A 22,900-nucleotide genomic window follows, 5' to 3' on the forward strand; every position below is an offset into this window, starting at 1 on the left:
TTTCCTCTGACCTTGTGTCGTTCCCCAACCCCCTATCCCCGCCATTGGAGGCCGTGCCTTCAGCTGTCTAGACCCCACGTCCTGGAATTCACTCCCTAACCACCTCTGTTTCTACTCCTTTAAGATGTTGCTTAAAACCCACCTCTTCGACCAACTTTTGGGTGCCCCATCAACAATCTCCTTTGGCGCGATGTTTGTTTGTGTCTGATTACGCTTCTGTGCAGCATCTGGGGAATTTTTTCTACGTTGAAGGTGCTATATAAATTCAAGTTACACTGCTTTAGTTGGAGTGCAGAGGTACATCTGCCTATAGAAAAGGACTCGTTTCACTAATCTGTGCATATGTTGTTGGGGAGAGATGGAGAGAAAAGCTGGGCTTTTTTTTTGCAGCGGTTTGCCTAGCCTGGTTTCCTTGCCGGGTCTATCATCAATCTGCCCTTGAGAGAGTGGAGGTTGTCGAGTCTTTGTGCAGCCCTGTGATTTGTATTTTGTGGATTAGTGTGTGCGCATTGTATGCAGGTGGTGTAGTTGGGTTGTGTGACACACGAGTGATCTATGTACTGCTTAATAATGGGGAAACAGTAAAGTTTGCGACGTTAACACTGCACGAGGCTCCTGTTACAAGCTGTAGGTCAGACTGAAATATTGCAATGTAATCACATTTGTGTATTACAGGGCTAGCCATTGTATAACTGACTTAAGGAGCAAAATAGGGAGTTGAAAATGATGAAAATATCACAGCTGAGATGAGTGTGGCGCGTTCTCTAGTTTTTATAACGTGAATGAATTTTTTAATGTAGATTGGTGTAGATGGCAAGGAGGCAGCTTGCTTAGTGTGGGGTTAGGTTTAACTTTCTCTGCTGACAGCTCTGGGATTTCTGTGTTCCCATGGCTGCCGAGTATTTGGTTTTTTGAGATTTCAGTTCATATACAGTGCTGTTCAAAATCAGCTTGTGTGTTGGGAGTAGATTGTTAACTGATTTTGTACCAAATGTGCATTTATCTTTCAAAGCACCTGCTCTGCCTCATGTCGCTGCCGTCTCATTCGGAATCATTTTTCTTTTTCGAACATAAACTTGCCCTTTCCCTCCTGTGTTTCCACCAAGCTGCGTTACATTTACACTCGAGTGCAAAGGATTATTTAAAGTACGTGCCGGCCGCTGCCTGGTAATAAAACGTGCAGCACTCTGAGGCACTCTGGTTATCTGGTCAAAGTCGACCACGCTTGAAACCCTGGTAACCGTCTACAAACAAGAGAAATAAACCTTGACTGAGTTGCACATTCAATCCAACTGGTCATGGCTGAGGTAGCAAGATTGCAGAGTGTCTCCACCTATGGAAATAGCTCTCCTCCATCTGACTGGAGTGTGAGCAGCAACATAGAGCTGCAAAAACAACTTGCATTTACAAAAGAAAAGACTTGCATTTCTATAGCACCTTTCACGACCTCAGGACGTCCCAAAGCGCTTTACAGCCAATGAAGTACTTTTTGAAGTGTAGTCACTGTTGTAATGTAGGGAAATGCGGCAGCCAATTTTCACACAGCAAGCTCCCACAAACAGCAATGTGATGATGACCAGATCATCTGTTTTATTGATGTTGATTGAGGGATAAATATTGGCCCAGGACACCGGGGAGAACTCCCCCTGCTCCTCTTCGAAATAGTGCCCTGGGATCTTTTACGTCCAACTGAGAGCAGACGGGGCCTCGGTTTAACATTTAATCGGAAAGACGGCACCTCCGACAGTGCAGCACTCCCTCAGTACTGCGGTGGGAGCGTCAGCCTAGATTTTTGTGCTCAAGTCTCTGGAGTGGGACTTGAACCCACGACCTTCTGACTCGGAGGGGAGTGTGTTATCCACTGAGCCACAGCTGATTTTTAGCAACTTCAGTGTAGTAAAACATCCCAAGGCGCTTCACAGGAGCGTTGCCAAACAAAATTTGACACCGAACCACATAGGAGATACTAGGACAGGTGACCAAAAGCTTGGTCAAAGAGGTAGGTTTTAAGGAGCATCTTTGAAGAGGTTTAGGGAGGGAATTCCAGAGCTTGTGGCCCAGGCAGCTGAAGCCACGGCCGCCAATGGTGGAGTGATGGAAATCGGGGATGCACAAGAGGCCAGAAATTGGAGGTCCCATTCAGTAGGATATCGCTCGAGGGGGTGTCGCATGCGGGTCTAATTAGGGTCAAATTTTGACTCTTGCCAAGGTTTCAATTTTTTAGCCACACCGATTATCTGGCCAGAATCCACAAAGTCCCTGTAACAAGATCATTACCACATTTAACAGGTAGTGACAATGCAGCTACATCAATCTCTCGTGTTTGAGCTTCTAACCCTTTAAGGGTGCAGGTGTAGACGAGGAGGCAGCTCTTCCCAGTTTGACAGACGAGTATTTGCTCTTTAAATTGGCTCCAACTCACATAATTACATCAACCTCAAAAACTGATCGTCATATCAGATGCTGTGTGATGCAGGGGAGATTTCATTTGAGCTTAGAAAATGACAGAGTACCATGCTGCTGTTTAAGGAGCTGCACTGCTATTCTGCGGTGCCTATCCTCAGCAAATGGAAGGTTTTTAAATCCGCTCATTACCAGAGACACACTGATTAAGAACAGTACAAAGAACAGTGTACGGTGCATTATTCAAATGTTACGTTAGCTTCAATTCAAATGCTTATAGCTGGAAATTTCACTAAGTGATGCTGAACTGTTATTTAAATGCATGTACACCCCAGACATCAACAGTCAGCATCCCACCACTGACCTGCTAACAGAAGCAAACTTCTCCCGTTAACCACAAAGTGAAAGGAAAGAATTTTACAATGTCAAGTCCTAGGTAAAGCACGGCCAGTCCAGTGAGTTGCAGCGGAGTCCGCGCCAACTCTCACACACCCTTTGGCCCAGTTCTTAGTCAGAACCAGTGGGTTGCGACAGGGAGGAAGATCAAGGCCAAATACATGTCTGTCAAACCGGAAAGAGCTGCCTCCTCGTGTACACCTGCACCCTTAAAGGGTTGGAAGCTCAAACACGAGAGATTGATGTAGCTGCATTGTCACTACCTGTTAAATCTGGTAATGACCTTGTTACAGGAACATTGTGGAATTTGGCCAGATCATCGGTGTTGTGGCTGAGATGCACTGCAGCAACTCGCCAAGGCTCCTTCGACAGCACCTCCCACACCCACGACTTCTACCACCTAGAAGGACAAGGGCAGCAGGCGCATGGGAACACCACCACCTCCAAGTTCCCCTCCAAGTCACACACCATCCTGACTTAGAAATATATCGACGTTCCTTCATCGTCACTGGGTCAAAATCCTGGAACTCCCTCCCTAACAGCGCTGTGGGAGTACCTTCACCACACGGACTGCAGCGGTTCAAGAAGGCAACTCAGCACCCCCTTCTCAAGGGCAATAAATGCCAGCGACGCCTACATCCCGTGAATGAATTCAAAAAAGATATTCACACCTGGCTAACAATCACAACTGACCTCTATGAAACTTGTGTACCCTAATGCAGGTGTGTTTTGTGCACTGTTTTGCACAGCCAGTGGGACCTGGGATATGGCAGCCAAATGTCTTGCCATTTTTATTCTGTCCTGAGATCTCGCCCACCTGCCTGTTCCCACCCCCCAGCTTCCTGAGGAAGTTAGCCAAGGGCCAGATTATTATAATATACAGCTTCTGCACTTAATGCAAACCGTGGATAGAGTCCTGGTATCCAACGTCGTCTCATTCTGCCTGCTAGTAACCAGCTGCTGTTAGTGAGCACATGCTCCTGTTTAAAATTCTGAATGTTGAGCGCCAATGAGCAGAATGCATATTGACTGTAACATCAGCTTTGTGCCTGATTATAGCCTGCACTAAACTAGCATTGAGAGATCCCGCTTCTCCAGAATAAACCTTGTCCGTTCTAAAGATTCCGACTTATTAATGATTTTCAGCAACCCTGCAAAGGGGTTCAGGGCACCCTGAGTATAAAAGGTTCATCGATATTTTAGCTAACAATTTTTTTCCTTTGTTCATACAAGATCCATTTTGCACAGTAGCCGAACCGTAACAATTCAAACGTGATGGTTTTGGACACAATTTTAGGAAGTGCAGGCGTGCCCAGAAATAAAATCAATGTGAATGTAAGGGACACTACTTGTGCTGGTGACAGATACTCGTTGCACAATCCATACATGCGTATCCAAGCCTTGACATGCATCCAGATCTCACTGTCTGACCTTCTCAGAAGCAGAAGTACTGGCTTGTGCTTTGGGAAGGATGGAAAGATTTCCGAGTCTCTCTCTTCCCCGCCCCCTCTCTCTCTCTCCCGCCCCCTCTCCCGCCTCTCTCTCTCTCTCTCCCGCCCCCTCTCTCTCTCCCGCCCCCTCTCTCTCTCTCTCTCTCCCGCCCCCTCTCTCTCTCTCTCCCGCCCCCTCTCTCTCTCTCCCGCCCCCTCTCTCTCTCTCCCGCCCCCTCTCTCTTTCTCTCCCGCCCCCTCTCTCTTTCTCTCCCGCCCCCTCTCTCTCTCTCCCGCCCCCTCTCTCTCTCTCCCGCCCCCTCTCTCTCTCTCCCGCCCCCTCTCTCTCTCTCCCGCCCCCTCTCTCTCTCTCCCGCCCCCTCTCTCTCTCTCCCGCCCCCTCTCTCTCTCTCCCGCCCCCTCTCTCTCTCTCCCGCCCCCTCTCTCTCTCTCCCGCCCCCTCTCTCTCCCGCCCCCTCTCTCCCGCCCCCTCTCTCTCCCGCCCCCTCTCTCTCCCGCCCCCTCTCTCTCCCGCCCCCTCTCTCTCCCGCCCCCTCTCTCTCTCCCGCCCCCTCTCTCTCTCTCCCGCCCCCTCTCTCTCTCTCCCGCCCCCTCTCTCTCTCTCCCGCCCCCTCTCTCTCTCTCCCGCCCCCTCTCTCTCTCTCCCGCCCCTCTCTCTCTCTCCCGCCCCCTCTCTCTCTCTCCCGCCCCCTCTCTCTCTCTCCCGCCCCCTCTCTCTCTCTCCCGCCCCCTCTCTCTCTCTCCCGCCCCCTCTCTCTCTCTCCCGCCCCCTCTCTCTCTCTCCCGCCCCCCCTCTCTCTCTCCCGCCCCCCTCTCTCTCTCCCGCCCCCTCTCTCTCTCTCCCGCCCCCTCTCTCTCCCGCCCCCTCTCTCTCCCGCCCCCTCTCTCTCCCGCCCCCTCTCTCTCCCGCCCCCTCTCTCTCCCGCCCCCTCTCTCTCTCTCCCGCCCCCCCTCTCTCCCGCCCCCCCTCTCTCCCGCCCCCCCTCTCTCCCGCCCCCCCTCTCTCCCGCCCCCCCTCTCTCCCGCCCCCCCTCTCTCCCGCCCCCCCTCTCTCCCGCCCCCCCTCTCTCCCGCCCCCCCTCTCTCCCGCCCCCCCTCTCTCCCGCCCCCCCTCTCTCCCGCCCCCCCTCTCTCCCGCCCCCCCTCTCTCCCGCCCCCCCTCTCTCCCGCCCCCCCTCTCTCCCGCCCCCCCTCTCTCCCGCCCCCCCTCTCTCCCGCCCCCCCTCTCTCCCGCCCCCCCTCTCTCCCGCCCCCCCTCTCTCCCGCCCCCCCTCTCTCCCGCCCCCCCTCTCTCTCCCGCCCCCCCTCTCTCTCCCGCCCCCCCTCTCTCTCCCGCCCCCCCTCTCTCTCCCGCCCCCCTCTCTCTCCCGCCCCCCTCTCTCTCCCGCCCCCCTCTCTCTCCCGCCCCCCTCTCTCTCCCGCCCCCCTCTCTCTCCCGCCCCCCTCTCTCTCCCGCCCCCCTCTCTCTCCCGCCCCCCTCTCTCTCCCGCCCCCCTCTCTCTCCCGCCCCCCTCTCTCTCCCGCCCCCCTCTCTCTCCCGCCCCCCTCTCTCTCCCGCCCCCCTCTCTCTCCCGCCCCCCTCTCTCTCCCGCCCCCCTCTCTCTCCCGCCCCCCCTCTCTCTCCCGCCCCCCCTCTCTCTCCCGCCCCCCCTCTCTCTCCCGCCCCCCCTCTCTCTCCCGCCCCCTCTCTCCCGCCCCCTCTCTCCCGCCCCCCCTCTCTCTCCCGCCCCCCCTCTCTCTCCCGCCCCCCCTCTCTCTCCCGCCCCCCCTCTCTCTCCCGCCCCCCCTCTCTCTCCCGCCCCCCCTCTCTCTCCCGCCCCCCCTCTCTCTCCCGCCCCCCCTCTCTCTCCCGCCCCCCCTCTCTCTCCCGCCCCCCCTCTCTCTCCCGCCCCCCCTCTCTCTCCCGCCCCCCCTCTCTCTCCCGCCCCCCCTCTCTCTCCCGCCCCCCCTCTCTCTCCCGCCCCCCCTCTCTCTCCCGCCCCCCTCTCTCTCCCGCCCCCCCTCTCTCTCCCGCCCCCCCTCTCTCTCCCGCCCCCCCTCTCTCTCCCGCCCCCCCTCTCTCTCCCGCCCCCCCTCTCTCTCCCGCCCCCCCTCTCTCTCCCGCCCCCCCTCTCTCTCCCGCCCCCCCTCTCTCTCCCGCCCCCCCTCTCTCTCCCGCCCCCCCCTCTCTCTCCCGCCCCCCCCTCTCTCTCCGCCCCCCCCTCTCTCTCCCGCCCCCCCTCTCTCTCCCGCCCCCCCTCTCTCTCCCGCCCCCCCTCTCTCTCCCGCCCCCCCTCTCTCTCCCGCCCCCCCTCTCTCTCCCGCCCCCCCTCTCTCTCCCGCCCCCCCTCTCTCTCCCGCCCCCCCTCTCTCTCCCGCCCCCCCTCTCTCTCCCGCCCCCCCTCTCTCTCCCGCCCCCCCTCTCTCTCCCGCCCCCCCTCTCTCTCCCGCCCCCCCTCTCTCTCCCGCCCCCCCTCTCTCTCCCGCCCCCCCTCTCTCTCCCGCCCCCCCTCTCTCTCCCGCCCCCCCTCTCTCTCCCGCCCCCCCTCTCTCTCCCGCCCCCCTCTCTCTCCCGCCCCCCCTCTCTCTCCCGCCCCCCCTCTCTCTCCCGCCCCCCCTCTCTCTCCCGCCCCCCCTCTCTCTCCCGCCCCCCTCTCTCTCTCCCGCCCCCCTCTCTCTCTCCCGCCCCCCTCTCTCTCTCCCGCCCCCCTCTCTCTCTCCCGCCCCCCTCTCTCTCTCCCGCCCCCCTCTCTCTCTCCCGCCCCCCTCTCTCTCCCGCCCCCCCTCTCTCTCTCCCGCCCCCCCTCTCTCTCCCGCCCCCCTCTCTCTCTCCCGCCCCCCTCTCTCTCTCCCTCCGCCCCCCTCTCTCTCTCCCGCCCCCCCCTCTCTCTCCCGCCCCCCCCTCTCTCTCCCGCCCCCCCTCTCTCTCCCGCCCCCCCCTCTCTCTCTCCCGCCCCCCCCTCTCTCTCCCGCCCCCCCCTCTCTCTCTCCCGCCCCCCCCTCTCTCCCCCGCCCCCCCCTCTCTCCCCGCCCCCCCCCTCTCCCCCGCCCCCCCCTCTCTCCCCCGCCCCCCCTCTCTCCCCCGCCCCCCCTCTCTCCCCCGCCCCCCCCCTCTCCCCCGCCCCCCCCTCTCTCTCCCCCGCCCCCCCTCTCTCTCCCCCGCCCCCCCCTCTCTCCCCCGCCCCCCCTCTCTCTCCCCCGCCCCCCCCCTCTCTCTCTCTTCTCCCCCCCCCCCCACCCCCTTGCGCGCGCGGGCTCCCGCCCTGAAAAGTTGGCAGCCTTTAAACTAATGTAAATGATCCTGGCGCCTCTCCCAATAGTGTGCGTTGTGCTCACAGTTAGAATATATTAAGCTGCCGGTTTATTCCGATAAACAATGTTGAGGTTATGACCTATAAACCCTGAGTGATGACACAGCCCATTTTTAAAAATTACATTTTACTCATATTGCTGCCTTTTCCGCTGATGTCATATAAACTGTGGCTTACATTTTTCTTGACGATTTCCTGATTGTTGTGTTGAGCCATGCTAATTTGAGTGCTGCTGCCAGATTCAGTATTCAACTAAAAGAAATTTATACTCTGCTAGTCACTCACCTGTGGCATTGCACATGGTGAGTCTAGACACAAGTGTAGCCTTTGGGTGAAATGGGGGTTGAGTGTCAGCCGTGGCTCAGTGGGCAGCGCCCTATCCTGAGTCAGAAGGTCGTGGGTTCAAGTCCCACTCGAGGCTTGAGCACAGAAATCTAGGCTGACACTCCAGGGCAGCACTGAGGGCGTGCCGCACTGTCGGAGGTGCCGTCTCTTGGATGCCCCCTCAGGTGGATGTAAAAGATCCCATGGCACTATTTCGAAGAAGAGCAGGGGAGTTTGCCCCGGTGTTCTGGCCAATATTTATCCCTAGAAACCGATTACCTGGCTATCACCTTGCTGTTCGTGGGAGCTTGCTGTTAGCGAATTGGTTGCCATGTTTCCCACATTACAACAGTGACCACACTTCAAAAAGTACTCATTGGCTGTAAGGCACTTTGGGACGTCCGGTGGTCGTTAAAGGCGCTATATAAATGCAAGTCTTTTCTTTCATATAAACAGGCGGGCCCGTTTCACAGGGCTCAGTAACACATAATCAGGTCATTCCTACGTTCCTGTTGATTTCTGTCTTTACAAAACCTTGTAATGGATACCTGATGAGTTGGGTTTGGATGTATTGTTGAACAACAAAGTCATGAATGAGTTCTAAGCATTCGTGCAAAGTAGATAGTATCTCCTAATCCGTTGTGTATTCTGCTTAAACCACACAAAGCAACACACGGGCTATTTTAAACACTGGTTGTCCATGTGTAGATTGAGGCAATGTCCTCTCCATATTTAAAAAAACAATCCAATAATGTGGATTGGAGGGTATCGGGTTCGGTGTAGAGAGAGGCGATGAAATACTCCATGAAACAGTTGTTGGGATGTGGAAAATATCTAAGGAGGCTAACAGACCAGGGCTGAACAGTGGAAATGTCAGGATAGATGGATTATGGAGCTTTCCTTGGTTATCTTTGGAGATCAGGGAGTATTGAAGCTGACCCTTCCCTCGTGACATTGATTGGATGGGGGTTGAGTGCATGATTGGGTAGGTTATACATGGCCTGTGAGAGGGGTGGGGTTTCCTGCCCGTGCTTTATATAAGTTTGATCAGGGTGTATCTAGTTGTGGAGTATGGATTTGATGCAATCTCGGAATTTATTCCCGGTCACAGGTGGCTCCGATGAAAATGGGAAAAGCCGGCGAGCAGATGAATACCTGGGCAAAAAAACGAAGAAAAAGAAGAAAAAGAAACATCGGGAAGGTGAGCGACCGAGGCGGCTAAAAATGTACAGCAAGGAGGTGCAGACGACTTGTGCGGGGCTGACCCGCGTCGACCTGGATACGTTGGGGCACGGTTCCTCCGATGAGTCGAGTGTGATCAACAAAGCCGCCGTTGAGCATGTCGAAGAGTTTGGCAGGTTGGATCTGCAAATGAGCCATTGTACCATCCCCTCGGGCGCACAGTTCCCATACCTCTCGCACAGAGACCACTGTGTACGGAAGGGGCTCTCGTGGACAAGTTCCTCCAAATTTGCCCCCTTCATTCACGTGGAGCATCAGCCGAACGGTGGTGCACCGGTGCTCCACGCCTACATGGACGAGCTCTCTTTCTTGTCTCCTGTGGAGATGGAGAGGTTTGCTGAGGAATTTCTTGCGTTGACTTTCAGTGAGAACGAGAAGAGCGCGGCGCACTACGTGATGGCCATCGTACACGGAGCGGCCGCCTATCTGCCAGACTTTCTGGATTATTTTGCTTTCAACTTCCCCAACACTCCAGTAAAAATGGAAATACTGGGGAAGAAGGATATAGAAACTACGACCATCTCAAACTTTCGCACTCAGGTAAGGATTCATGCTTTGTGTCCTTTCCTCTTATTTATAATCAGTTATTAAAACGGTGAAGTGGTCTTTGCAGTTCTCTACCCCAAAGGGCTGTGGATGCTCAGTCAGGCTGAGATCAATAGATTTTTGGAGTCATGGGGAATCAAGGGATATGGGGATTGGGCGGGAAAGTGGAGTTGAGGTCGAAATGTCGGAGCAGGCTCGGGGGGCTGTATCATCTCCCCCTGCTCCTAATTCTTACGAAATAAAGAGACCTGGGAACTGATGCTTGGGAGTCCAGAAGAAGACCACGTGTTAAAATGATGGTGCAGAAAAATCTCGTCACCAGCAATTCATTAAAAATTACCCATTCTGGCTGTTAGCAATCAATAATACAATACAATACAAATACAAATCGTTTTATTGGCATGATAAGGTACATCTTATGTTGCCAAAGCATCAAAATACATTTATGGTTGAACACATAAACGCGGTTCCATTCATACAGTGTATAAACAGGTAGATCCCTGAGTTTATAAATATACAATATACTCTTGTCTTAGTTTACTGGTTGTCCCTCTGTTCATGGCAAGCTGTAACATAGTGTGCTGCCAGTGTTACACAGCTTCTCTCCTCCCCCAGTAGGAATGGGAGTTTTTGGTTGTCAGTCAGATTTCTGAATTCGGGGCATATTTGTGAGAATTTTTGGTAGAAATTCTCTCTGATGCCCTGATATTTTCCACAGGCTGTGAGGAAGTGCATCTCTGTCTCAACTACTCCCTGACTGCAGTGAGAGCATATCCTGTCTTCTCTTGGCAGCCTGGTCTGCCTGTGTCTGCCTTTTTCGATCGCTAGGCTATGTTCGCTAAGTCTGTACCTTGTCAAGGTTCTTCTCAGTTTGTTATCCTTTACCATGGTCAGGTAATCAGCTATGTTGTATTGTCTGTTTAGGGCCAAGTAGCAATTGAGTTTGCTTTGGGTTTTTGTTGTTTCTGCCCAATATGACAGATATTTTTCCTTTTGCTTAGCGACGATTGTTTTGGGTCGAATTCTTTGTGTTACCCTGTCACTGTCCTGGGACTGGTTATTGTTAGTATTGTTATTAGTTACTTTACTGAGTCGCAGGACTAGTTGACTGAGGGTATTCTTCTTTATGGTCAGCTCTTGGCATTTCAGGGCGTCGTAGTGATAGCATTGGGGGTTGCTCATTTGTAGGTGATTCCAAAATTTGGTGGCTCTTTTTTGGATAGTGATTATTAATGGGTATTGGCCTAGTTCCGCCCTGCATGCGTTGTTTACTGTTTTCCTTTGAGTCCGGAGGATACTTTTACAGAATTCCGCATGTAGGATCTCAATTGGGTGTTTGTCCCATTTTGCAAAATCTTGTTGTGTTAGTGGTCCCCAGACCTCACTGCCATAGAGTGCAATTGGTTCAATTACTGATTTGAAAATTTTGAGCCAAATGCTAATTGGGATTTCTATTTGGATTGATTTTTTGATGGCATAGAAAGCCCTTCTTGCTTTCCCTTTCAGTTCATTCACAGCCAGTTTGAAGTTTCCCGTAGAACTGATTTTTAAGCCCAAGTATGTGTAGTGAGTGGTTTGTTCAATTTTGGTTGTTCCTACTGTGAAATTTATTGTGGGTCCATGTTGTTTGGATCTTTGCTGGAACACAAGGACTTTGGTTTTTTGGGGATTTATTGTCAGGGCCCAAGTCTGGCAGTACGACTCCAGCAGGTCCAGGTTCTGCTGTAGACCCTCCTTAGTTGGTGACAGCAGAACCAGGTCGTCGGCATAGAGGAGGAATTTAACCTTGGATTCATATAGGGTGAGGCCGGGTGCTGTAGATTGTTCAAGTAGTTTTGCCAATCCATTAATGTAAATATTAAAGAGTGTCGGTGAGATTGGCGAGCCCTGCGTCACCCCCTGCCCCTGTGGGAAGTATTTTGTTTGTTTGTCTCCAATTTTAACTGCACATTTATTGTTTGTATACATTGATTTAATTACATCATATGTTTTCCCTCCTACCCCGCTTTCGATAAGTTTCAGGAATAAACCGTCATGCCAGATGGAGTCGAAAGCCTTCTGGAAATCTACAAAGCATGCGTAGATTTTGCTTTTGTTATGGTGAACGTGTTTGTCAATTAGGGTCTGTAGGGTGAAGATATGATCGGATGTTCTATAGTTTGGCAGGAATCCAATTTGGCTTTTACTCAAGACATTGTGCTCTTCAAGGAAGTTTATAAGTCTTTTGTTTATGATGCTACAGAATACCTTCCCCAGGTTACTGTTTACACAGATGCCTCGATAGTTGTTTGGGTCGATTTTGTCCCCACTTTTGTATATGGGTGTTATGAGTCCTTTGTTCCAGATGTCAGGGAAATAACCGACACTCAGAACCAAGTTGAAGAGTTTTAGGATAGCCAGTTTCAGTTTGTCGTCTGCGTGTTTAATCATCTCGTTTAGTATGCCGTCTGTCCCGCAAGCTTTTCCTGGTCGCAGGTCCTTGAGTTTTTCAAGAAGTTCTTTTTCTGTTATTATGGCGTCTAGCGGGTTTTGGTTATCTTTCATGGCCATTTCAAGCTTTTCAAGTTTTTTGCGTATTTGGTGTTGCTCTGGTCCTAGTGTGTTTTTCTGGTATAATTTTTCAAAGTGGTTTACCCATGTGTCCCCATTTTGAATGGACAAATCGTCGTGTTGTTTTTTGTGTAGTGTTTTCAAGTTGTCCCAGAAACAATTCGACTCAATGGATTCCTCCATGGAGCTGAGTGTATTCTTAATAAATTGCTCTTTTTTGGTCCTGAGTGTGTTTCTGTATTGTGTTAGCGTCTGACAATAAGTAAGGCGTAATTCCTCGTTTTCTGGATGTCTGTGTTTTTGGTTTGATAGTTTTCTAAGTTTTTTCCTCATGTTATGGCAATCATGGTCAAACCATTTTTCATAGTTTTTTGTTTTGGGTTTGTTCTTGCGAGCTTTCAAGTTTGCATTTGTTGCCAAATTATCAAAAATATTGTTTAGTTTACTAACTGCCCGGTTTACGCCTTCTTTATTGTGAGTGTATATGTTATCCAGAAAGGTGTCTAAGAGAGCTTGAGTTGATGCATTGCTAATTGTTTTCTGGTATTTTTCCGTGTCATTTTTGGCCCATCTGTACGATTTTTTGGTGTTGTACAGTTTACTGGGTTGTGTTTCTATGTTTGTTTCTGTCTTTTTGAGAAACATAGTAATTTGGCTGTGATCTGACAGTGTTGTTTGTGGTTTGACTGTGAATGCTCTGAAAGAGGATGGGTCCAAGTCTGTAATCATATAGTCTACTGTGCTGCAGCCAAGAGGTGAGCAGTAGGTCGATCTTCCTAGGAGGTCTCCTATGAACCTACCATTGACAATGTACAGACCCAGGTTTCGACAGAGCTGTAGTAGCTGTTTACCGTTGGTATTTGACTGTTTGTCGCAGTTATGCCTGTATGGAAGGGAAGGGATGTCAAAGTGGTTATTCCCGAATACGTAATTGTTTCCCTGATTATTGGTGAAGTCTGGTTCTTCGCCCGTTCTTGAATTGAGGTCCCCACAGATCAACACGTTCCCCTGGGCCTGGTATTGGATAATTTCCCCCTCCATGTTGGAGAAGGTGTCCTCTTTGTAGTACGGGGAATCGATTGGAGGGATATAAAGTGCGCAAATGTAAACATCTTGGGTGTTTGAGATAATCTCCCTCTCAAGTTTGAGCCACATATGGTTTTCGCCCTTTTTTATAAATTTGATGTAATTCTTAAGTTCTGTTTTAAACCAGATCAGTATGCCTCCGGAGTCTCTGCCTTGGGTTACACTTGGTAATTTATTGGAGGGGACCACTAGCTCAGTGTACCCTTGGGGACAGCCGGTGTGTCCTTTTATACCAAGTTTCCTGTAAAATGATAATATCTAGATCTTTAGTTTCCTCTATGAACTCTGGGGTCCTACTCTTCACTTCTCGCACTGAAGAGCGTAGACCTTGGATATTCCAGGTCGAAATATATGAGGATTTCATGTTAAGTTTTATCTTTTTCTATGATAGGTTAAAGAGTGGTACGTGTTTGTCGTGTCTAAGTGTGGGGAAAAAAAAGATCACCCCAGTTGTCTACAAAAGTTAATACAATTTGGTTCAGTTCCTTTCTATTAATTAGTCCTTGATCCATAAGGCGGAAGTAGATGCTGCTGCACATCTGCTTATTGTCTCTTAATGGATTGTTTCTGTCTGAGGTATTGCGTACGTCCTGTGCATCTCTCCCTCTGTCTGGCTGGTAGCGGTCCTATTCCCCTGTGGGACAGGAGTGGTGCAGGTCTGATAATGTTGTTTTGCATGGGGATCCTCTCCGGTCTCGGTTGGTGTGGTGGTGGTCTTTGTAGTGTTCCTGATATGTACCCCGCTGATCTCTGGTGGTCGGGGGGGGGGTCCTCTTGGAGTCTGGGTATGGACCCGGTTAAAAGCGACGTCCTTCAGGGCTTTAGCAAAGATCGATATTTTTTGCCTTTGGATGTGGACGTGGTCGTAAAGACATTCTTCATCGAGGGTGGGGTGTTGGGCCAGGTGTACGTTGTGGTTTGATTCGCATTCTGTTGCTATGCTGGCATTTATCTCATGAATTGTGTTGTTGTTGAAGTCTGTTCTCGGCAATATTATGGAAACAGTGATTCTAGTGTTTGGAAATGTACTGCTTGCCTTCCTAATCATTGCTCTGAGCGATGTTGCTACCTCTTTCTGTTTGGCCTTTAGGTCATTTGTGCCCGTGTGTATTATTATGTGTTGGGGGGAGCCTAATCTGGCTTTGGTCAGCCATCCCATGGCTCTGTCTGTTGTTGGGCACCAAATCTTTTCTACTTTACTTCTAGGGAAGAGCTTTTTCTCCCATAGAAATTTCCCATTTGAGTCTATGAGTATTACGACGTCAGCCTTGTTTGTGTTTACTGTCTGGTGGCTTTCGCCTGGACTCATAGTGTGTGTGCTGGGCTGGGGTGTCTGGTGTGTGCGTACCTCTTGTGAGCGGCTCGCTTGTGGTTCCATGGTGGTGGGGGAAGATTGCGAGTCAGTATGCTGGTCGGTCTGTGTGGTACCCCTTGTATTGTGTGTCTGTTGCTTTTGTTCCGTGTGGGAGTGCAGCCGTTCCGTCCGGCTCTGTCTTGTCTTATCTCTAGTCTCTGGTTGCTGGTCTAATGGTGTTTTCTCTCCTCTATGGCTCTCTTCTTTTTCCTGCAGCTCTTTCACCTGCTTCTTAAGTAGATTCACCTGGTTATCAATCCTGGTTGGCAATCCCAACATCTTCCTCCCTAATCTTCTCAGACAGACTTTAACCAGCTCAGCTCTGAACTGCATTCCTCTGCCTCATAATGGTCAGACTGTTTCCCCTTAACAAGGAATCGCTGTCAGTACCTGCAGAATGGAATGCATGCCCCCAGTGCACGGTGTCTCCTGCACAGATGGGAACCCCAACACTAGTCTTGGTCAGAGTTGGGCTTCAGGTACCTGCGTGTGATGGTAATACAGACGGCCCAAAACACTCATCCTTGTACAACCTCCTGCCCGGCACAGAGAGGACACCCTCATTACTGAGATGGACAAACCCAGTACAAGGGAATGTATTCCCTCATCACATCTGGGTGTTCCTTGTCAGATTCCTGTTACGAATAACAGGAACATCTCAAGTTTCCTATCAGCAGACAAGACTCAAAGGGGGAGAAATTCGGTATTGCCCCGTTTGGGGCGCCATTATCGGCCGTGCGCAAAGTTTAGCGCCTGGCGCTAATTATCGCCTTGGCTTTTATCGCCCCTGGAGGTGATTGGAGCGCTAAATCAGGCGCTTCACACCTATCTTAAGGCGCAAAGGCCGAGGAGCGAGGCGCTACCTCAGAGCGCTGGCGAAGCAAGGAAGGGCAAATCAAAATGAACCTGCAAAGTGCTGCTCAGTACCCAAAACCCCTTCACACAGCATTGAATCTCTCCAGAAGTCTCTCTCTCTCTCTCTCTCAGAATGCGCAGTGCAAAAATGTCACCGGCAAAAAAAAGGCAGGAAGCGGTCACCTTTAAATAGCGCTCCCCCAGTCCCTTTCTGACTGCAAAACGCTCCCCTCAACCTGTCGTTGCTAGCGGCAGGGGCCACCACTCAATATCCGGCCCGGGGCGTTGCGCTCTCAACTGATGTCACAATCTGCCGGCGCAGGAGATGGTGGCGGTAGTGTTTAGCGCCGCAGCAAAATGTCTAGTTAATTTAGCGAGCGGCGCAAACATCGCCGCGCCCGGGCGCTCGTTGCTTTACATCCTCTTAAGGCGCTAACGGGAGGCACAAACAACTGAATTTTTCCCCCCAAAATGTTCCTGAGCAAGGAGTAGGTCTTAACCTCTCCAGCTTTGGGGAATTGTGGCCTGGAGCTAAGCCTCTCCTCAAAACCCATTGTGGTTTACAGAATCTGTGGTCCTTGCCAGCTCCACTCCATGTATTTTTAATGAGCGTGAGGTAACGAGCAGGCCAACAACACCCGAGTATTAACCTCGAGAGGCCTACAGTTTGCTGAGGCATTCGATCAACCATCGTGTTACAGAATATAACGGGGAATGTAGTTCTGGGCAAGGTCCTGCAGGCTACAAGGGCAGTAGCTAGCCTCATGTGTAGCTAGCCTGCTACCTACTGGACCTCCACCAGAAAATTAATGAGGCACAGCAAGAAGTTCAGTCTCCCTTTCTCCCACCAGCCCCACTCACAGCAGTGAGTGAAGAATTTCTGGAATACGTGATGTCAGTTGGAAGGAGTAATGTGTGGCCTGTGTCTTGCATAGAAATATCAGGCTACCTGGAATTCCTTCCTAGAGGCTTGACTAACGCACCATTATTCACATGGACCCCCTTGATAGATACCCCGAAAGGGCAAGTAAGTGAGTACGAGACGAGATGGCAATACTGCTCAGTCAAAGTCTTAAAAGTCTTGTAAAGGGCAGAAAGTCAACACGCCCGCGAACACGAGACAAACCCAAGCTCTCCTCCCACCCACTGCCCCCGGTCCAGACTGTTGAATTCCATCCACAGTTCCCTGGATTTTTTTTTTTAATCCTAAAATGTATCTTAAATTCTCTTGCCATGTGTCAACGCTATCGGCCTCCACTATCTGACTGCGCAGTCACTGCCTTCCAGTACGAATTAGTCCGAGATCTAGCCCTCCCTTTTCTGAGCTTGTCATTGCCCCTCTGGTCACAGAGTTTGTGGTTATGTCAAACAATTTATTATCGCTCTGTTCCCAGCTTCCTTAGTCCTCTATCAGTTTAGTGCCCTGTATACCATCATACTGCCCAAATGCTGCAATGATGATACCAGAACAGAGAGATTATAACGATCAGGAAAGACTGAACAGGCTGAGGCTCTTGTCTCTAGAAAAGAGAAGGCTGAGGGGTGACCCGATAGAGGTCTCTAAAATTATGAAGGGGTTTGATCGGGTAGACATAGAGAAGATGTTTCCACTTGTGGGGAGTCCAAAACTAGAGGCCATAAATATGAGAGTCACTAATAAATCCAATGGGGAATTCAGGAGAAATCTCTTTACCCAGAGAGTGGTGAGAATGTGGAACTCGCTACCACAGGGAGTGGTTGAGGTGAATAGTATAGATACATTTAAGAGGAAGCTCAATAAACACATGGGAGAAAGGACTAGAAGGATATGGTGATAGGGTGCGATGAAGAGGGGGGGGAGGAGGCTCGTGTGGAGCATAAACACCAGCACAGCTAGTGTGCTGTAAATACTATCATTTTATGTAAGTGGATGCAGCCAGGGTAACTCACCCAGTGTATGTACATATTCTCCTGCACAGTTTGCAAATAAAATGTCCTAACCAAATCTGTAGAGTTGTTCAAAACCATAAATTTTAGGCTGGCAGTTGGCCTTTTGAGAGTGGGAGAAGTATCCGATTCAGCAGGGGGTGGTATATGAAGTATGGAGCGTTTTAGGTGCCATTTCCCTGCATCTCAAGAGGGACAAAATAGAGTCAGGTTGCCAGGATGATTTTGGTGAAGCACTGTCCAATGTTGTACGTTATTACCTTGTGTTGCTTGCAAGCTCCTTTCAAAAAATAGAGCCAATTTTAGTTTGCCCAATTTGGTTCCAAAATTGCAACATAGAAAAGGATTCTGAATATTTTTTTCAGTTCGAGATGTGGATGACTGGGGAGCGGGGCTTTAAATACCTGCTGACAATGTGTTCAGCCGTGGCTCAGTGGGCAGTCCTCTCGCCTCTGAGTCAGGCTGAAACTCCCAGTGCAACGCTGAGGGAGTGCTGCACTGTCGAAGGTGCCATCTTTCGGATGAGATGTTAATCCGAGGCCCCGTCTGCTCTCTCGGGTGGACGTAAAAGATCCCGTGGCCACTATTTCGAAGAAGAGCAGGGGAGTTCTCCCCGGTGTCCTGGCCAAAATTTATCCTTCAACTAACATCATTAAAACAGATTACCTGGTCATTACCACATTGCTGTTTTTGGGAGCTTGCTGTGCGCATATTGACTGAGGTCATAAAAGAAAAGAAAGACTTGCATTTCTGTAGCGCCTTTCACGACCACTGGACGTCTCAAAAGCGCTTTACAGCCAATGAAGTACTATTTGAAGTGTCGTCACTGTTGTAATGTGGGAAACGCGGCAGCCAATTTGCGCACAGCAAGCTCCCACAAACTGCAATGTGATAATGACCAGATAACCTGTTTTTGTTATGTTGGTTGAGGGATAAATATTGGCCAGGACACTATATTGAAAGGCACTATATAAATGCAAGTCTTTGTTTTATGTGTTGTGTTATACTGCTGTATGAATGGCTTCCAATAGGGATGTCCTAGTTCTGATTATTGCCTCTTGGTGACTGTTAAACCGTTGTGCAGTTCAGCGTGAAAGGGTTTTAAATTTTAGTTTACTCGAGGGGGGAAAATAGCTACTGACTTCCATTTAATAGAGTGCTTTAATTCTGCCGGTCTTGCTAACCAGTTTGTATGGTTAACTTGTTGCATGCAACAAAATTTTGTAATTTAAAAACCATCTACTCTAGAAGTGATTGTTAAATCACAATGAGCCCAGCTGGTTTAAGTTATTGTTGAAAGTGAGCGACGTGTGTTGTGTCCTGTAAAGATGGAGAGTGGATAAACTGTCCTGCTCGGCTGTGTAACCCACTCATCTGTTCCTTGGCCTGTAACATCTTCCTTTGTTCAGCACTAGGTCGTAATCCGATTTCCTCCCGCTCAAAGGTGGGGCAGACTCCCAGACAAGGGAGTTCATTCAGGATTAAATGGCACGTTAAAATCAGCTGGATCAGTATATTGAGAAGAGGGGTGGGGTGGGGTGGAGAGAATTGGCAGCACTGCCTGATTTCTCCCGGTGGTAGGAAATTGGCACCCTAAAAGTAGGGGCCCATCCACATGAATGGGGCTGTGGTGGAAAGGGTGGACAGCTTTAAGTTCCTCGGAGTCCACATCACGGAAGACCTCTCCTGGTCCCTCAATACCTCCTCTCTGGTGAAGAAGGCCCAGCAGCACCTATATTTCCTAAGGAGGCTGAAGGGATGTAACCTGTCACCCCTGATCCTCTCTAACTTTTACCGCTGCACAATAGAGAGCATCCTGACAAACTGTATCACAGTATGGTATGGCAGCTGTAGCTACTATGACCGGAAAGCCCTGCAGCGGGTAGTCAAAACTGCCCAACGCATTACCGGCACCCGGCTACCGACCATAGAGCACATATACCAGAAACGCTGTTTACGGAGGTCACGGTCCATCATCAAAGACCCTACCCACCCCAGCCACAGTCTGTTCGCCCTCCTGCCATCTGGGAGACGCTACAGATGCATTCGCACCCGTACGACCAGGTTTAGGAACAGCTTCTTTCCCAGGGCTGTCATCCTACTGAACTCCACAAATAAACTCTAAAGCCTGCACATCTGCCAATGCACTTTATTATGGTTATGTTTATGTTAATGTATTACAAGCCAAATGTATGTTGAATGTTTAAATGTCTTAATCTAAATGTACACTCTCTGGAGCCGCAAGCCTACATTTCATTGTACTGCACTTGTGCACTAACAATGACAATAAAAGTTGATTTGATTTGATTTGAGATGTTGTGTGAGCGGAGTCCATGATAGAACGATCAGGCTGATGGGCTTAATCAGCCTTTCCTTGTTTCAGATTTCCGTTGAAATTAAGCTGAAGTAGGTTAACAGGTGAACAGTGAGGAGGAGAGTGATAGACTTCAAGAAGACATAGACAGACTGGTGGAATGGGCGGACACGTGGCAGATGAAATTTAACGCAGAAAAGTGTGAAGTGATACATTTTGGTAGGAAGAACGAGGAGAGACAATATAAACTAAAGGGTACGATTCTAAAGGGGTTGCACGAACAGAGAGACCTGGGGGTATATGTGCACAAATCGTTGAAGGTGGCAGGGTAGGTTGAGAAAGCAGTTAAAAAGCATACGGGATCCTGGGCTTCATAAATAGAGGCATTGAGTAGAAAAGCAAGGAAGTTATGATGAACCTTTATAAAACACTGGTTTGGCCTCAACTGGAGTATTGTGTCCAATTCTGGGCACCGCACTTTAGGAAGGATGTGAAGGCCTTAGCGAGGGTGCAGAAAAGATTTACGAGAATGATTCCAGGAATGAGGGACTTCAGTTACGTGGATAGACTGGAGAAGCTGGGGTTGTGTTCCTTGGAGCAGAGAAGATTTGATAGAGGTGTTCAAAATCATGAGGGGTCTAGACAGAGTAGATAGAGAGAAACTGTTCCCATTGGCGGAAGGGTCGAGAGCCAGAGGACAGAGATTTAAGGTGATTGGCAGAAGAACCAAAGGCGACATGAGGAAAACCTTTTTTACGCAGCGAGTGGCTAGGATCTGGAATGCACTGCCTGAGGGGGTGGTGGAGGCAGCATTCTATGGTGGTTTCCGACATCTAAATCATAGAATAGGACAGCACAGAAGGTCGTCATTCGGCCCATCGAGTCTGCGCCATCTCTTTCGAAGTGCAATCCACTTAGTCCCACTCCCCCGCTCTTTCCCCATATCCCTGCAATTTTTTCTCCTGCAAGTATTTATCCAATTCCCTTTTGAAAGCTACTATCGAATCTGTATCCACCGCCCTATCGAGTAGAGAATTCCAAATCCTAACCACTTGTGTCACCTTGTAGGAATAGCACTGTAACCTACAAGTAGCTTTACCTGTTTAACTGATGACACAGAAGGAAGAGAAAAGCTCACTGCCTTATTGCAGGGGTCTGTTATAACGGAAGTTGCCAGAAATATGAACTCCTACACATACTGGCCGTTTTTCAGAAACACTAATGGCTTGTCCTAATACAGTAGTGGCTTTTCAGGAGATTCAATAAAGCATCTGTGTTCATTTTAAAGTATAACCTAATGGGTTTCTTTGTAGGAGCTGCTCCCGGATTAGTGCTGCTCTGAATCAACGAGGAAGGTGGAAGAATGCCAGAGAGGCTGAGTAAGCGAGTGGTTATAAATATTTGCTTTGAAGTCTCACGTAGAGGCTGTAACTCAGCTGTCTGACTGTGTCCTCGGGTGACGCTGGTCCTGATTCAGAACAGAAAGTCTTGGCAGTATATGGTTGTTCTAAAAGGAAAACGGCTTACATTTGTTGGATATTCCTCCCTTATATCCTTTTAAACAGATTTGTGCAACTAGAGACAGTAATAGGTTTGATAATACACTTCATTTATTATTAACAAAACATTAATCTTAAACACCCTACCCAACCGAACATTATTAAACCCCCTAACCGACCATCCAGTGGGTGCAGCATTTACATTGTACGTACGTGGTTGACTGCTCTATCACCAACATGCCAGATGGTGACGTTGCTCCTGGAGGCATTGTGCATCACCAAAAGGAATGTTCTGCCTTCTTGAAGCAGTGCTAACCCCCCAATGTCAACTCGACCATAATTGGACTTGCCAGCAGGTGTGACCATATCTTGCAGGGACCAGCACACCACGCCAGTGTGCGGCTCAGCGCGTCAGGACGCACCTTGACTCGCCATTGGGGGAGGTGCACAGCTCTGATACACGGTCACCAATTGGGACTGGAAGGAGAGTGGAGGTGGCGGGCTTGCTCGTTGAAATACCCCTCCCAACGTGTGTCAGATACAGCGGGATGTTTACTCGCTGCTAAAAAGTGCATTTCAGATTCACTGCCTGTCTAAGACAGGACATTTAACTCCTTCTCACTGCCCCCTCCTGCCCATCCCCCTTTTTCCCAAACAAATATACGGGGGATGTCATTGGAGGAAGGAGTGGCTCCCTTTGTAGAATTTTACAACCCAGCAGGTGGCCATTCAGCCCATCTGGCCTGTGTTGGCTCTCTCTAAAAGAGATATCCACTTGGTTTCAATCCCCTGCGCTTTCCCTATGCACTAAAGGATTTTTCCTCAATATTTATTTACATCCCTATTAAGTTTAATGGATTCTGTTTCCATCAGGCAGGCCATTCCATGTCTTAATGACCCCTTTCCGTTTAAAAAAGGTAATTTGCGTAGTCTCTCCCTTTGCTCTTTTGCTGATCTTTAATTTCTGTTCTCTTGTTACCAGCTCGTCGACCATTGAGAATTCGTTTTCCTCTATTTACTTTATCAAAACCCTTCATCATTCTGAATCCTTTTATTAGATCTCTTAACTTGCTTTGCTCTAATGAAGGGAAACCTAGTTTCTCTCGTCTCCTCTCCTAGCTAAAGCCACTCATTTCTGGGATCATCTCGTTTGTTCTCGTATCTTTCCTAAAGTAAGGTGGACAGAACTCGCGGGAATATTCTGACTGTGGCCTAGCCAGTGATTTGTCCAGGTCTCGCATTACCTCTTGGCCTTTGTATTCCGTGCTCTTGGGAATCCATGTGCTTTTTTACAGCTTTATCAACTTTTAAAGATTTGTGTATCTGAACCTCTTTCTGCTCCTCTTGGAAGTTTTACCATTTTGTTTCTCGATCCTCTCCGTATTCTTCCTCCCAAAATTCATCATTTCACATTTTTCTGTGTTAAATTTCACCTGACAGCTATGCCCAATCTGCGAACCTGTCTTGCAGCCTCTTCACCTTTAACCACACTCCCTAGTTTTGTGTCTTCTGCGCATTTTGATATTGTATCCCCATGGTCCATATATCATCGAATGTACAGCACAGAAACAGGCCATTCGGCCTAACTGGTCTATGCTAGTGTTTATGCTCCACATGAGCCACTATATATTTTGAGAAGAGCAATGGTGGCAACACTGCCCCCA

At 49.7% G+C, this 22,900-nt stretch overlaps 1 protein-coding gene across 2 annotated transcripts in view; it reads left to right on the forward strand.

Annotated features, from left to right (window-relative positions):
* Positions 1–22,900, forward strand: part of LOC147104998 (lysine-specific demethylase 9-like) — a 97,610-nt gene that overhangs the window by 11,244 nt on the left and 63,466 nt on the right. For both annotated transcript variants that reach the window (XR_015081665.1, XM_086010994.1), the window contains exon 2: positions 8,976–9,646. Coding sequence is in view for 1 of the 2 variants with exons in the window: in XM_086010994.1 (XP_085867120.1) it covers positions 8,976–9,646 (671 nt within the window). In the remaining variant the exon portion in view is untranslated. The remainder of the gene's footprint in view (positions 1–8,975; positions 9,647–22,900) is intronic.

Source organism: Somniosus microcephalus, chromosome 18 (genome assembly GCF_052327205.1).
Source record: "Somniosus microcephalus isolate GS21.2 chromosome 18, FLI_Smic_1.0, whole genome shotgun sequence".
Taxonomy (NCBI): domain Eukaryota; kingdom Metazoa; phylum Chordata; class Chondrichthyes; order Squaliformes; family Somniosidae; genus Somniosus; species Somniosus microcephalus.